Source organism: Stegostoma tigrinum, chromosome 30, assembly GCF_030684315.1.
Source record: "Stegostoma tigrinum isolate sSteTig4 chromosome 30, sSteTig4.hap1, whole genome shotgun sequence".
Classification (NCBI taxonomy): Eukaryota; Metazoa; Chordata; class Chondrichthyes; order Orectolobiformes; family Stegostomatidae; genus Stegostoma; species Stegostoma tigrinum.
Window position 1 is genome coordinate 14,531,406 of NC_081383.1, and position 16,901 is coordinate 14,548,306.

Sequence of the window (16,901 nt, forward strand, 5' to 3'; positions counted from 1 at the left end):
TTTGGTTAGACCGCACTTGGAATATTGCGTCCAGTTCTGGTCGCCCTATTATAGGAAAGATGTGGATGCTTGGAGAGGGTTCAGAGGAGGTTTACCAGGATGCTGCCTGGACTGGAGGGCTTATCTCATGAAGAGAGGTTGACTGAACTCGGACTCTCTTCATTGGAGAAAAGGAGGAGGAGAGGGGACCTAATTCAGGTATACAAGATAATGAGAGGCATAGTTAGAGTTGATAGCCAGAGACTATTTCCCAGGGCAGAAAAGGCTAACACGAGGGGTCATAGTTTTAAGCTGGTTGGAGGAAAGTATAGAGGGGATGTCAGAGGCGGGTTCTTTACATAGAGAGAGTTGTGACAGCATGGAATGTGTTGCCAGCAGCAATTGTGGGAGCAAGGTCATTGGGGGCATTTAAGAGACTGCTGGACATGCATATGGTCACAGAAATTTGAGGGTGCATACATGAGGATCAATGGTCGGCACAACATCATGGGCTGAAGGGCCTGTTCTGTGCTGTACTGTTCTACGTTCTACTATGTTTGCATTCTTTTCATATTTATCATAACTATAAATGTCACTGCAGTGGCCCACAAGTAATACCATAACGAGTATAAAGTTAAATGTTAACAATCATTTATCTCATACACAAAAAAAATCAGATTAGACTTACAACCAACCACAAGATATTTGTGAGAAGCCAACATGAAATTCATGGAGTAGGTTTTGTTAATTTGTTCAATCCACTTTGGCTTGATAAAAATCCAAGCACTTATGTACAGTACTTGCATTTAGCGATGAGGAAAATCACAGTGGAAGAAAACTAAAACATTGCTCCTTAACCGGAGGAAATAACTTACATTAGACCAAATTTTGCAAAAGGAATGTTACAAGATGAACAGCACTTACCTAAATAAGGGGATTTGGATTGGGAATATATGCAATTAAATACCAGATAAGCTGTTCTGAATTTGGGTTGCACTGAAATAGCTTTTGCCAATTGACTCAACAATGAAACCTCTATAATGGTTTAACACGGAGTACTTTCCAACTAGTTCCCTACAAAGTTGGTCAGAAAAGGGTTAGGCGTGTCTATACAGGAGTAAGTGAATTTTTAATGGCATAGAAAAATCTGGGTCATGTGACAATAGACAAAAACTGTAATAGGGTCAGAGGAGGATTTTCAAGAGACATACTGACAACTTGCAATATAGCAGAGTTGAAACAGTTTAATAAATTGAACTATGTTTCAACCTTTAATTTTTCTGCTTTGATATTTAATACTGCAGCTATTTTGAACACTTTTTTCTAATAAAAGCATTAAATAACTACCCCATGGATCTAGCAGGGCAAAAATATACACTTATACCGAAACTCAGTGCACATATATTGATCGGTCACATCATCTCCAGCATTATGAAAAGCTAGACTGGTGACTGCTTTCCCATTCACATTATTCTCAACACTTGCCCTTATGAACTGACTACATTTCTATCTTTCACATTCATGTGTCCTTGAAATCTAGTCAATATTATTGAATTGCCTTGATATCAGGATATAGACTAGATAGAACTAAGCCTCATCCAACCCTATGGAGATTTTTAAAGCACTTACCTAAGGCAAGGAAGAAAAAGCCAATCGTATATATGTATCACTTTAGCTTTCTTAAAGATGAAAGTAAGGTTATTAAAAATATTCGAGCCATTACTGTATAAAAATTCAGTCTTCAGTTTGTCAGCTGCTCCAAGCAAATTCTAAAGACAGACAGCATCTTAGGACCACAAAAACCGACGTTTCGGGCCTAAACCCTTTTTTTTCCCCCCCTGAAGGGACTAGGCCCGAAACGTCAGCTTTTGTGCTCCTAAGATGCTGCTTGGCCTGCTGCGTTCATCCAGCCCCACACTTCGATATCTTGGATTCTCCAGCATCTGCAGTTCCCATTATCTCTAAAGACAGACTAATTGGAACTGGCTAATCTGTCAGCATGAATGGTATTGACCAAAATCTGAGGAAGTTCAACAGCCCTTAGATACAGACGGGCACGTGTGGGCAAATACACATACCCACCCCATATCCTATGTGAGAGTGAAGAACTGGTTTTCTGGTGAGTTGAGTGAAGGTTGGCTGAATCTCTGCTCTTTCTTAAATTCTTTAATTCCATGGATACGGAGCACTTCATTGAGAAAAGGTGATGCTTCCTTTTCATGTAAGCCTACTAACATAAGCCACTCCACCGTAAGGGGAAATACTGCCAGATCAGGAGAAGTCTTCAGTTTGGATAAACAACAAAAATATATAATCAGGGCTAGAAATATTTGCTAATTTTCTTCTTACCCCAAGCCAATTACACGCTCTCATCTTACACTGGATGAGATCATTCAACTCTTCATAGATCAAGAAATGAACCTGGGCTTGTCTAATCAGCATGGATGATGAATATATTGCTATTATAAACTGAACCACATATAAAGCAGATAAGTTCAGATTTTTTTAAACATCAACTGTGGTCGTTGGAAGCTAATCATCTCAGCCGCAGGCAATCACTGACAGTGTCCATCAGGGCAGTCCACAACCTAACATCTTCAGCTGTTTTATCAATGACTTTCCCTCCATCATTATGTCAAATATGAGTTTGCATACTGATTACTGCAGTGTTTAGTATAATTTGCAGATCAGACACAGAAACAATAAGTCACTGCATACAATACCATTGCTTGGGTGGATAAGTAAGCACCAATGTCCATACCACACAAGTGATTTTCACCAAGAAATATCTTTGCTTAATATTCAATGCACCTGGCATTGCTGCCCTAAGGGGTCACCATTGACCAAAACCTTAAACAGATCAGTCACAAGTACTGAAGCCACAAAGGCAGTTCAAAGGCTAGGAATTCTGGAGTGAACAACTCATTTCCTGACTCCCTAAAGCGATAATCATAATTCAAGTGTGACGGAACTCCACATCAGCCTTAATGAGTGCACACAGCTTGTGGTATTGCAGTTTATTGGATAAAACAATATAGCATCTTGAATAATCCAGAATGATTGTAACTCGCCGGAGAAAGGCAATTTAACATTGGTGATAATTTTGAGGTGATAAATTCAAGTAGAGTTTGTGCATATTTACATGGTCAAATGCAACCTGCTACTTGGACAGACTTCTTTAAAGTCAAAAGGTTTGCTGTTCGGACTTCCATATGTTTGGTAAACCTCTGCTAATACTTAATTTTAATTTAAAGTAGTCCAGGCATTTGAACTCATGGGGAGGTGACGGTTTAGTGGTATTATCGCTGAACTGTTAATCCAGAGACTCAGGTAATGTTCTGGGAACCTGGGTTCAAGCCCTGCATGGCAGATGGAGGAGTTTGAATTTAATAAAAATCTGGAATTAAGAGTTTAACAACCATGCATTTATTGTTAATTATCAGAATAACCTATCTGATTCACTAAGTTTGGTCTACATGTGACTCCAGGCCCACTGCATTGTGACTGACTCTTAACTGCCCCCTAGGAAATTAGGGAACTGCAATCAATCTGGGCCTAGCTAGCAACACCCCCATCCCTTGAATGAATTAAAAAAAATTCAAATTCACATAAGATTCCTGGAGAGCAAAGATTAACGGGTGGTGATAAAATCTATTGATGCAAGTTTCCTCAATGTATTAATTGAAAAATCTGCCAAACGCGCTGCATTATTATTTATTGGAAGTCTACATTCAATAGTCTATATACCTGCTGGGATTCCTTCAGTTCTACTCACTAAGGTGAACATTATTGGCTACTTAAACCCGAGCCATTTCCTCACCACCTGTCAGCCACCAGACCAGCCTCTCCAAAATATATTATGGGGATAGCCTAGACCCCAACTTTAATTTTAAAGGCAAGTTAAGTGTAAGGCACTGTTTTCCAGACACGATTTAATTAATCTACCACTAAACTTTTAATCAAAATACACTTGATTATTGCATTGCAATGAAAATGCAAAGTGAAGAACTGGTACAACTCAACTCTATTGACATACTTAACAAGACAATGTCTTATTTAAGCAGTAATCACCAACTGTTTTAATACAGGCAGCATCTCATAAACACACCCTTTGGCAAAATGCATGCAACAAAACAGCTATTATTCTAACATACTGTTTCTCTCCAGTCCAGTGGAAAGAAACACGTAGAAGCAATCTGCCCCTTCTGATTTCTAACAGGAAAACTCTAAGTCTTCAGCCTAACAGCAGACAGAACTCTAGCTGTCTGCTGTAGCAACTAACAAAAAGAACTGAAAGCAAAAACAAAGTCCTCTGGGTATCTGCAAGCCTGACCCCGCCCACTGATGATTATTCTGTCTTGCACTTTCAAAAAACAACCTGCAGACCGTAGAAAATAACACATCCCATTGATCATTCACAGCAAGCAGCATGCCAATAATGCTGAACAAGAGCATGCCTCTGAACAGTGTGTCCACCGTTAGATGTGATTCTGCTACTGGACATCATATTAAATAGCATGGACTGTGCCAAGAAATGCACTGGAAACCAATTTAAGTGAAAAGTTGAACATGCAATAGATTTGTGGATGCTGGAAGCTACATACGTGAACCCTTTTTCATGTTGGTGAAAGGAACACAAAGATTGCACTTTTGTCACTGAGGAGAAAAAGGCTCATGGAATCTGCTAACTACTGCTGAACACTCTGACCAAACAGTCAACATGCTTGGTCTGAGAACCAATAATAACAGTTAAGATTTTTTCTAATCAACCTGTTCAAAGACATTATTACACATCTTTACAGTAGGTGTGACATGAACCCAGGCTTCCTGGCTCAGTGGTATCGACACTACCACTGCACCACCAACAGCCCACAAAACTGCCAGTTAATCCTGCGCGCAGCTTCTAATGAAGTTCCTACCAAACAACACATACTTTTCAGGCTATAGTCTCCCAGTTTTCAAGCCTGTTTCTTGCCTCCTAAGGCAAAATACATCCAGGATAAAAAATTATGGCTTATCCTTTAGCAAGTTTAATTTCTTGTGATGCCATTAGATTAATTTTTAATGTGTGATTTTCTAAATTACTAAAATGACATGGGTCAAGTAACTAAATAAGTTTCCACTCTTCCAGTGGCAGCACAAGAGTATTATAAAGATTACAAATCTCAAGCATCAATTGACACATTTTACGCTGCAAGCTGTAAATACAATTGAATGCTCAGTAAAATACAGATTCATTTTTGTACAGTGTTGTAGTAGAATTAAAGCCCACTGGTTTAAACCTTGTTTTTCTTCCTCTCCCTCTAATATGCATAATACAGAGGAAAAAGATTACAGTTATTATATTTCAGTCCACAACTAATGTTTGCAAATTTCTAACTAAATAAAACGATTACGTTTTCAGAGCTGATGATTCCAGACAATTGTGAGCAACTCTTGAGAACTGCTGATATTTCCCAGCGTATCTCAGCAGAACCATGTTTATAAATGGAGCATTTTACAAATATTAAAATCATGTCTGAGACCTTCTGCACTTCTCAAATTAAACTATCAATGATTATGTTGTAATCATTAGATTATACAGACACCATTGAAGGCAAGCAATGTGTGAAAGAAATGTTCTTTTCATTAACTGTAATTTACAGAATAACAACGTCACTCAAGAAAGATCAGAAAGAATAATTTTAACCTAATAGCTTCAGAAGCAAGCTCACGTGAAACAAAGTACGTCAGAGATTACCAACTATTTGAGTCCAATACCAATCAAATTACAATTGTATTTAATATTTTCAATAAATAGATATGAGTTGCTCAGTCTGAAAACAAGTTTATTTCTAGATTTTTGTTAGATCTTGATTGATAAGATCATGAAGCACTGAAGTGTATGGGGATCATCTTTTGAGGACAAACTAAGTAGACTCAGTGAAGACCGATAACAGCACCTCCTCCACGCTAATCCTCAACACTGGCAACTCACAAGGATGCATTCTCAGTTCCCTACTGTACTGACTGTGTATTCACAACTTTGTAGCCAAATTCTGTACAAATGCATTCTACAAGTTTGCTGACGATGCCACCAAGGTAGGACGGATTTAAACAACGATGAGTCAGAATACAGGAAAGAGATAGTGTGCTTGATGTCATAGTACAATTCGAACAAATTCTCTCTCAAATGTCGGAAAAACAAAAGAACTGGTCATTGACATCAGGAAGAAAACAGGAGAACATGCCCCTATCTACATCAACGGAACTGAGGTGGAGGTGATCAAAAGCATCAAGTTTCTGGAAGTAACAACAACTAATAACGTGTTCTGGACCACTGGACCTCCAACGTAGATGTGACAGTCAAGGCGGCAAAACATCGCCACTTCTTCCTCAGATGGCTTACGAAATTTGGCATGTCCATAAGGACCCTTACCAACTTACAGGTGCATCATATAAAGCATTCTACCTGGGTGCATAATGGCCTGGTATGGCAACTTCTCTGCCCAGGACCATAAGAAGCTACAGAAAGTTGAATGCACAGCCCAGAGCATCACAGACACCAACCTCCCATTTATGGATTCCATTTACACTTCTGATTGTGGAAAGGCTGCCATCAAAGACCGCTCCCACCCCAGTAATGCTCTCTTCCATAAGGCAGAAGATACAGAAGCTTGAACACACACACCAACAGGTTCAAGAACAGCTTCATTACTGTTATTTGACTGCTGAATGGATTCTCTAACTTCAAATAACGTTGATCTTGTTTTGTGAATCTACTGTGCAGGTGTAACCTTGTGTGTCTCACTCAGTCCAAAGATCCTTTGATCTGTATGCCCTCGTTTGCTATGATCTGCCTGTACTGCTCGCAAAACAAAGCTTTTCACTGTACTTCGGTTCATGTGACTACAATAAATCAAACAGACTAGGTCTACATTTCCTGAAGGTTAAACGAATGAGATGATCAAATTGAAGCATAAGAGATTCTAAAGCAGCTTTACAGAATAGCTGCTGAGAAAACATTTCCCTTGTCTAGGAGATCTAACACATGGGATTACAATCTCAGAATAAGGGGTCGACCATTTAGGAGTGAGATGAGGTGAACTTTCTTTCGCAAAGGGTTTTCTACCTCAGTGAGCCAGAGATGTTTATTGGTGTATACTTAAGGAAGCCATTGGTCATTTTTCTGTAGTGAAAGAATATTGAGAGGATATGGGCCTACTGCAGGAAAGGGGACATTGAGGGAGAAGATCAACAAAGATATTACTGCAGCAGGCTTGAAAGGCAAAGTGGTCTACTCTTGCTCTTATTTCTTATATTTGGTATTAAAGTAGCAATAATAGAGCTGTCCACTGTGATTTGAAAATGGACAAATGCTTTGGAAAATGCTAAAGCATCAAAAAACCTTAATCAGTGATTGTATAGCAAGAACAGAATATTTTGAGGACTGGAGAAGAGCAGATCAATTTGAAAAATGAGAGCTACTGACCCGTAGGTCAATTTTTCAGATTTACACAATTGCCGTTCTTTATTTAAATAAAAACCTCAGCTTCATTTGTGCAAAGAGACAGCACTCCTAATCTGACTTGGAACTTAAGGAGAAATGAGTGTAAATGGCAAAGCCAGCATTTGTTGCTCATCTCTAATTTCCCTTGATACAAGTGACTGAATATATTATTATCTGAAAGATGGCAGAAGCAGAAACCTAAAATCTTTTAAGGCAGAAGTAGATAGATTCTTAAGTCAGTCAGGGATAGATGGGAATGTGGAGGTTACAATTAGATCAGTCATAATCTTATGCACTAATGGAGCAACCAAAGTTGAATGGCTTAGCTCTGCTCCTTGATTCTATTCAGAGGATAGTTAAGAGTCAATCACATTTCTATAATCAAATGTAGGCTAGAACTGATAAGGACAGTAGGTTGCCTTCCCTAAAAGGGCAAAATGGCCTTAATGGGATCCCACTAGACATGGTTGAAAGATGAAAACTTCATTCAATAATACTGGAACTTGTTTCACATCAACAACTCTATCCAAGGGGTAAACTATGAGGGGAGGTTTGATCCAATAATTCTTTATTCCACTGGATTTAAAAGATCAAGGGATGATCAAATTGACCTGCTTAAAATTAAAAGACTTTGACTGGCTAGATAGAGAGAGGCTACTTCCACAGATTTTGGGAGTGCAGAAAAAAAACACAATCTTGAAATGAAGACAATACCTGAAATTCAGGGTGATATTATGAAATAATTCTTCATAGAAAGAGAAAGGGAAATCTGTAATGCTTTCTTTCCCAAAGAAAGCCATCAAGGCTGGGCCAATTGAAAATTCAAAACTGAAAGATTTTTGTTAAATAAGGGATACAGAAACAACACAGGTGAATGGAGTTGAGATACACAGCAGCTATGATTCAACTGAGTGGCAGATCAGTTTGTCAGACATACAAGTAACTTACTAACCAGTAGTCATATGTTTGCTCAGTACTTACTAATGTAGTCCTGGTCCTGTGGTATGGCTGTACAATTGGTAGCCCAAGTGGCGTCACCCACTCCACAGAACTTCCTGATTTTGAAATCAATCGTGCACTTTGTGTCAGCCAGTCCTAAAAGATAAAAAAAAACTCAAGTGACAGGATTAAAACAACAATTCACTTGTAGCGCATGATTGTTAATAACTTAGTTAACCAATTAAAGATTATTTGTGATGGAAATAAATTAAAAGCATTTGAGATAATGTCAGATATTTATCCTTGAGGTTCAATATGCCAGTTTTGCTCATTATCATAGGGTCACAGAATCCCTGCAGCGTGGAAACAGGCTCTTCAGCTCAACAAGTCCACACCAAACCTCAGAAATACTGTGACTTTAAAACCATATGTAAAGCTCAACACTACATTAGAACTGAAACCTTTACTATGTGTATCTTAAAGATGTAAAAACCATTTACAATAATTCATAAATCATAATCTTAAATACAGAATATATTGCAAAAGTGATTTTGTGATGCAAAAGGTTCTCTGTCTGGATTCCTGATATATAAATGACAGGTTTCACAAAGGATGGAAAATAGCATACTGGATTTATTGCACAAGAATTGTAAGCAATTACACTTTCCTAGATACTGCATGTAGAGTCTGAAATTAAGTTGTTAAAGTAGTTATGATTTTAACCGCAGCTTTGAGTTTGCGAAAATTAACAATTTTTTCAAAGCAAAAATAGTAAGGGACATTTAAAGTATACATAGAGAAAGAAAAACTGGATTTCTATTCAAATAGGGACAACTTCACTTTTAGAGCTATACACTAAAACTGAGAAATGTAAGCAGAATGGAAAGATTTACATTAAAACTGCAACTAGAGTCTTAGCCATCTGAAAATTCAGTATTTCCTAGTTTCATATTCACCCTGATTTTAATACGAGCAATCTTGAACCAGCTAACAGAGTTTTGCAACATGTTCATCACAAGTGACCTGTTGGTTACATGCCACTCCACACCTCTCTAGGAGCCTACAACTGTAAACTTAAAAATAACGAGATCAATTTTACGTCATACTACAAAATAGTTAAGATTTTATTCCAAATGGGTCAGGTGAAATGTGTACTGTTAGTGTGGAGGTGAGCCAGTCTGGTCTCAGAATTAGCAGCCAGTGCTTTATATAGCTTGAAAAGACTAAAATTAGCTGAAGGTGAACACCAGGCTATCAAATTGAATGGCAAGTGCAGCTTATCTGACAGAAACAGCAGCATGGCTTGGTGAGGAACCAGCTTACTTTACCTCAATTTGTTGAAGAATTAGGTAATGGTACATCCAGTATATGTGGAATTGGGCATGTTTCAGGTATAAATTAATGGACCATAAAGGGACCCTGCAATCATTTAAAGATTGCACTAAAGAAGGGGGACTGCCATCCAACATCAACTATTTTCAAGCAACAGCACCATGAAACAGGTCTGGATAGGGAACAATCTCAGTTCCAGGAACTTGTGTTTCTCCAGATGCGGGACTGCATATACAGCAATGGCTTAAATGTTGGTGCAAAACACACACCATCAATTCCAAGACCCATGACATCCATTAATTTTTTGGATCTGTTACTGAAAATAAAGATTATCGCCAACATAGTTCACATTTAGGACTGCAGCTGGCAGAGAGGAATACATTTGCCCTGCTGTTGCTTTAAACTTATAAAGTATACATGCAGAAAAGTCTTTATAGCAAATAATTCAGACTATTAGGTACATGTTTTGCATGTTTAGATTTTTTTAAAAAATCTGTATTGTTTCTACATATTGCAATAAAAAAAACAAACAGCAATCTGAGTAAGCTTTTGTGCTCCTGAGATGCTGCTTGGCCTGCTGTGTTCATCCAGCTCCACAATTTGTTATCGCTTAAACAGCTTTTTAAGCTTGGGCCATTCAGGCATCTACTCTTCAATAGTATTACTGCAGTTAATGAAATTACCTGAATTTCCCTGGTTCCGGTAAACATTTCTGTCAAGCTGCTGAAGACCTGCTGCACCAAGTAATGAGAAGCATCCCACACATGGTCCTGAAAATTAAGTAAAATTAGCTAGTTATATTAAGTTTTCTACTTCCACTAAGATCAGTGCAAAAAAGTTAACCTGTAATTTTCTGTTACATATGTTCTTGCACGTCTATACCACCTCAGTCCACATGGAATGTATATCTGCAAGACGTGGTCATTTTTACTTCAGACCTTATTTGAAGTTGCTGTAACAAATCACCAGAAACTTGCCTTGTTTTGAAAATGTAAGAGTCAATAAAACCTAATTATGCTTTATTCATTATAGCTGTTACAGGCAAATATAAAATGCTATATTTTTACCTGTCTTGGTACATCCAAGGTTAATGACAGAATCAAAGCATTTGTGTTCTGCAATGAAATAATTCTGCCTCTTTTCGATGCAAAATTGATTTCCACGTAAGCAATTAGAGCCGGTATTACCATTTACATTTATCAATATTTACTGTTTTTTCCTGTTTTAGTTTATGTTTTATCACATTGGTTCTTGCAGTTTAAAGTGAATGAGAAGCAGATACAACAATTTCCTCTAGATGACCTTGCAAAGAAAAATGGTATGCTGAAAAACATTCAAGGGGTGTTGAAAGCTGGTCAACCTTCAGCTGCATAGTATATTGAATCATGGCTACTGCAAAATGCTGGAAAAGCAAAAATTAAATACAAACATATGGTGGCTCTGTAGGATATCAAAATAAGTAGCTTAAGTGTGTGTAGATATGCTTTCTTTTCTAGTTCTGTTATTTATTTTCATCCTATCCTGCAGCTCTTAAATTCTTGTTTACTTAATTATCCTCTGTTCAGACTACGTCGATGGCTCTATTCATCGATTTCAGTCAGGAGACTGCTACAACTCTTATAGCTGGTTTAAGTACTTCCATGTTGAAAACAGAAATCAGTTTTCAAGCATTTTCATGCTGGAAAATGCGTTTTGAACATCCGGTGAACAGGATTGGATCCCACATGAAGAGATGACAATGCTGTTTTAGACGGTATGGTTTGGAGAGGATTTTTACAATTGGTGGCATTCCCATGCCATTAATGCTTTTTTCCTTCTAGTTGGTACAGATGAGTCTGGAAGCTACATCATAACAGCCTTGATGAGTTGCTGTGTCACAACTATGGCAGAGGGAGTAGTGTTGAGAATAAGGTGCCAATCAAGTGGATTGCTTTGACCTGAATGGTTGAAAATCTCCTGAGCATTGTTGGAGTTGGAGTCATCCAGTCAAGAGAAGAATATTATATCGTGCTTCTGAGTTGTGCCTTTAGAGAATTAGGAGAGTTACTCACCTCAGAATTCCCAGCCTTTGACCTGTTCTTACGGGCACAGTGCTCATTTGATTGGTTCAGTTCAGCTTCTGGTCACTGATAACCCCAGAGATGTTAGGAGATTTGTTGCTAGAAATGCCATCAATTTTAAAACTGTGCCCCCAAATTCTAGAATCCCCAACCGATGGAAATAGTTTATTATCGACCCAGCTTGTCCTGTTAATGTCTTGAAGACTTTTATCAGACCACCTCAATCTCAAATTCTAGAGAAAACGGGCATAATTTGTATCATCTTTCCTCATACCTGGACTTCAGGGATTAAGTCATCATTCTTGCAAAAAATACATCGTACTCCCTCCAAAGCCAATATATCCTTCCCAAGGTGTGGTGCCCAGAAATGTAAAGCTGCAAAACTACTGCATCATTATATTCTAGTCCACGAGATAAGGGCTAGAATTCCATCTGCTTTCTTGATTATTTTCTGCACCTGTTCTAAGCATTTTAAAGATTATGCACCTGAACATCCAAAACTCTTTGGACATCAACTGTATTTAACTCCATGCCATCTAGAAATAAACTCTTTTTCAATCCAAAATATGACAAAAGATATATTTTACACGAATCTTCTTCAGCATGAATGGCATTATGTAGATGCCCAGTTCCACAACATGCCATTCCTTGTTTATGCATGGTAGGTCAGGGGTCCTATTTGAAAACACGTTTCTTCCTTACATTTCACAGTATAGTTATCAGCAAAGGACAATTTTATTAATCCTTTCCCCCTCAGGTCAGGATAGTCTACATGGAAAGGCTTTCCACAGTTTCTTTATGAGCTGACATGGTTTCACGGTTTAGCCACTTTTAAGAAAATATCTACCTTATTGATTTCTCCAAACTTCAGATTTTAGGCCTTCTTCACTTGGACAGTTCCTCAGATAGTCCCAACTTCCTTTTATGCCAAAGAAATGCGTTCTTCCAGAGAGAGTTGTGCTTCCTTTTTCTCAAGAATTTGGTGTGTGCTCTGTATCCATCTGCTCCACTTTTGTGGCTTCATCTGTTCCTCATCTAACAGATCTTCTCCAAGTAGTTCTCCAGTGTGTCTGGCCATACGGACTCCAATCATAGCTTACCTTGTGCAATACTGCTTCAATTGTGAAGTGTCATCTGTACCAGTATTCGTCATTAACTAACAGTGGTGTAAACGGTTCTTTCACAACCGATGCAAATTTTCAATAGTCCTCTTAAATTTGAGAGATTTCGGAGATTTCCACAAACAACTACAAATATTCCTTACTGCACTGCTTCTGGGTCAAAAGTGAATCAAGTTTCAAGAAATACTTACCGAAATAACTACAACTGAACAGTATTTCTTTGGTGTTAAGGTGTGTTGCCTGTTCTGAGGTCAGAAATCACAGGTTAATTTGCAAGCACAAACCTTGCTTTGAAAGCTTATGTTTTAGAATAATACTGTTGGACTATAGCCTGGTGTTGCATGATTTCTGAACTCGTCCTCTCCAGTCCAACAGCGGCATCTCCACATCATGTTCCAATGTCATCAAAGGCATTTTTGGAAACGTGAGGCCTCTTTGCCTTTGTTTAAGTTTTCTTTTGTTTTAAAACTGTGTTACACCTGAAACTTTCGTGCAAAATAAAGAACACTACCCTTTTGGGATTGCATTCAGTAGAGTTTACAAGGTTGAGGGGAGATCTAATAGAAACTTACAAAATAATGTATGGCTTAGAAAGGGTGGACGCTGGGAAGTTGTTTCCGTTAGGCGGGGAGACTAGGACCCGTGGGCACAGCCTTAGAATTAGTGGGGGGTAAATTTAAAACAGAAACGAGGAGACATTTCTTCAGCCAGAGAGTGGTGGGCCTGTGGAATTCATTGCCACGGAGCGCAGTGGAGGCCGGGATGTTATATGTGTTCAAGGCAGAGATCGATAGATTCTTGATCTCACAAGGAATCAAGGGCTACGGGGAGAGTGCAGCGAAGTGGAGTTGAGATGCCCATCAGCCATGATTAAATGGCAGAGTGGACTTGATGGGCCGAATGGCCTTACTTCCACTCCTATGTCTTATGGTCTTTTACGTAACATAAAAGCGTTCTACAAAAAAAAAGCTGCACCACTCCCAGTGAATAAGGCAAATTAACTGCATTTCCTCTAATTTTGTTTCGTTTTGTGCGGATCACTAGCAGCCCTACTAACAATGACTTTCAAAAGTCAACAGCTGGGAATGGCACTCGCACTGGCTCGCCAAAATATGTGTGCCGACCCTTGGAGCGACTCTGTAGCCATGTAGGAGAGGGGAAACATTGCTACTTGACTAGAAAAAAATACAAATATTCCTGCATTGGCCATTTGAAAAATATCGATTTCACTAAAATAAAGCACATGTAGAGCTGCTCAGCTCAATTTTTTTCATATCATTATCTTTTGTTATGTTCAAAACATTTGGTAAACTTTAGAATAATTCAAAACAACTTGCAATTGAAAATTATATGGTCTATGCTCATTGCAGTCAATTAATGAAAAAACATTCGCTGTAAAATTTTGCTAAATTGTTACTTTTATCATTTGGAATTTGCCATTAATGCATATATGTTAATTGCGTCTTGTTGCAGTTACCAGTTCAAAGCACCTGATTTATCTTCTTAGCCATTTGAGTCGTAGAATAGAATCACAGAATGCTCACAGTGCAAAGAGTGGCCATTTGGTCCAGAGCTACCATCGACCCTCCCAACAGCATCCTATGCAGACCAAGACCCAGCCCCATCACACTACCCTAAATGTAAGCCCACATTTACCATGGCTCATCCATTTAGCTTGCATATCGCTGACCACTACAGACAATTTAGCATAGTCAATCCACCTAGCCTGCATATCTTTGGACCGTGGGAGGAAGCTGGAGCACCCGGTGGAAACCCACGCAGACACGGGCAAAATGTGCAAATTCCACTCAGACAGACACCCAAGGCTAGAATCGAACCCAGGTCCTTGGTGCTGTGAGGAAGCAGTGCTAATCACTGAACCACTGTGCTGCCCAATAAGCCAACAAATGCTCTATAAAAGTTTGACTTTGAAACTGAAGCAAAACACTTACTCAAAAGGCAAAAAACTGTTAGCATGTCCAAAATTGGATACTTTTGCTGAATAACTTTTCGTTCAACACAAGCTTTTTTGACAAGTTTGGGAATTTTAACTTTCACTTTTAGATGTTTATTAATTTGGTTAGCATTACTTGGATTTTCAGTCGAAGTATCAGAATTTACAGTATTTTTTTTCAACTTACAACTGTGCTAAATCTTAGCAGCTTATTGAAATCACAGTGACAAAGTAATGCAAAAGAAATACCTTGTTTATGCAGTACTTTCATGAGTGAACTGGAACATTTCCAATTTGCTGCATATTCAAGTTTATAAATGGGCATCAAAACAAAAATAATAACGGCCGATGAGTAGATTCTTTCAGTGTCAAAATGGTTGTCTGGAAATTCTGTCAATCTGTCCAAACTGAGTGGTCAAGAAAAATATGGAATAAATGCTGGATTATGAATGCAAATGAATGCAAAAGCCACTGCAATTTTAGTACCTTTGGAAAATCCTCAACTTCTTTCAATCTTTTTTCAATTTGGAGACGCCCACCAAATCGCGTCACACCATACACGACAGTCATCACCGTCTGTTTCACAACCTTCCGATTAATGAAGCCTTCCAAGATTTGAGCAATTTTTACACCTTTTTCGGCATCTCTTTTTCTAAACTCTTCAACCTGTGAAGAAAACACAAGGCAATTGCAATAATGAACCCAGATTATGCATTCAGCAAAAAAGCAAATGTCAAAATAAATCAATATTTGTTTGCTGTAAGGTGCAAAGAATTAACTTGATTTATACCGTTAATGTCTTTGTCAGTGATATTTCTTACAACAAATTTAACCCTACCCTAAATATAAGCCCACATTTACCATGGCTCATCCATTTACCTTCCATATCCTGGCCACTACAGACAATCCACCTAACCTGCACATCTTTTGACTGTGGGAGGAAACTGGAGCACCCGGTGGAAGCCCACGCAGGCATGGGGAGAATATGAAAATGCCACACAGGCAGCCACTTAGCGAGCAAGGCAACAACCTCACTCACAACCCGAGCTACAAATCTTTGCTAAAACTTGCGACTACTGCCGCTTAGACTGTTTCTAGTTCATTTATCTCAGATCACTTACCTGTTGTGCCACCCCACTGTAAACATCCTGCGGTACATCACATGGCATTAAGTTCACAGAGGTTGCACCAATCACATCACGTCCTAGAGCAGCATAGTGTTGCAAACCATTACAAGAGCCATCCTGTTAAATAACAGGTAAAATAGTTTTAAGGGTTTGGTCTGTCTTGAATCTGCACAAACAACTGATTTTTTTTAAAAACCAGTTTGCTAGTGCACCAATAATAAAGTCAATGGATCAACATATTTTTATTTTAACTTTGGTTTATGTACTTTTAACCAAGGGAAGAGATAAAAAGTGTGGCAATTCACCAATGCCACATTAACTCCCTTACTTAGCCAGTTAGAAATTTTAGGCCGATATTTTAAAATAGAGCATTTCCGAGTAAACGTGCATAATGATTTGATTCATTTTGACTTGAATTATCTGTGTGTGGAACAACTATGCCAACATGGCACCTGCCTTAATTCCAAATAAAGTCTGACTGGTTGTCTAAATTAGATCTAACCAAATGATTCTGTTCATTGTTAAGTTCACTGCAACACTACTAATTTATTATCATACTTTGCTCAAGACAATGCTTTTCCCTGTAGTTTTGTAAATTTGCCTTAAGTACGAGTGTAGATACATCAACGCTACAATGCACATATAGTAAACTTCAGAGAGAAAGTATACAACAAAGATCAATTAATGATGTTGTTTTGTTTGATATTTAACCCAAAAAAAATAAAAAAATTTGAGTCAATGTGAAACTGGACAGAAATGTAAATGCACAGGAGATGCATAATAGATATTGCTTTAGTTAAATTAAATTAACCACACTCATAGTAAATCAGACAATTTGGTGTTTTATTACAATGGGGAAGATGGCATGAATCAAAGAGACCAACAAGCCAAATTGTTTTT

At 38.3% G+C, this 16,901-nt stretch overlaps 1 protein-coding gene across 2 annotated transcripts in view; it reads right to left on the bottom strand.

Moving 5' to 3' along the window:
- Window positions 1-16,901, bottom strand: part of polrmt (polymerase (RNA) mitochondrial (DNA directed)) — a 97,880-nt gene that overhangs the window by 22,721 nt on the left and 58,258 nt on the right. The window contains exons 12-15 of one of the 2 annotated variants that reach the window (XM_048559887.2): window positions 15,996-16,118; window positions 15,361-15,540; window positions 10,423-10,509; window positions 8,450-8,563 (exon numbers count right to left, since the gene is read on the bottom strand). In XM_048559887.2, the coding sequence (XP_048415844.1) occupies window positions 8,450-8,563; window positions 10,423-10,509; window positions 15,361-15,540; window positions 15,996-16,118 (504 nt within the window). Of the gene's footprint in view, window positions 1-8,449; window positions 8,564-10,422; window positions 10,510-15,133; window positions 15,282-15,360; window positions 15,541-15,995; window positions 16,119-16,901 lie in introns of those variants that run through there. The other variant, XM_048559889.2, reaches the window with a different exon arrangement.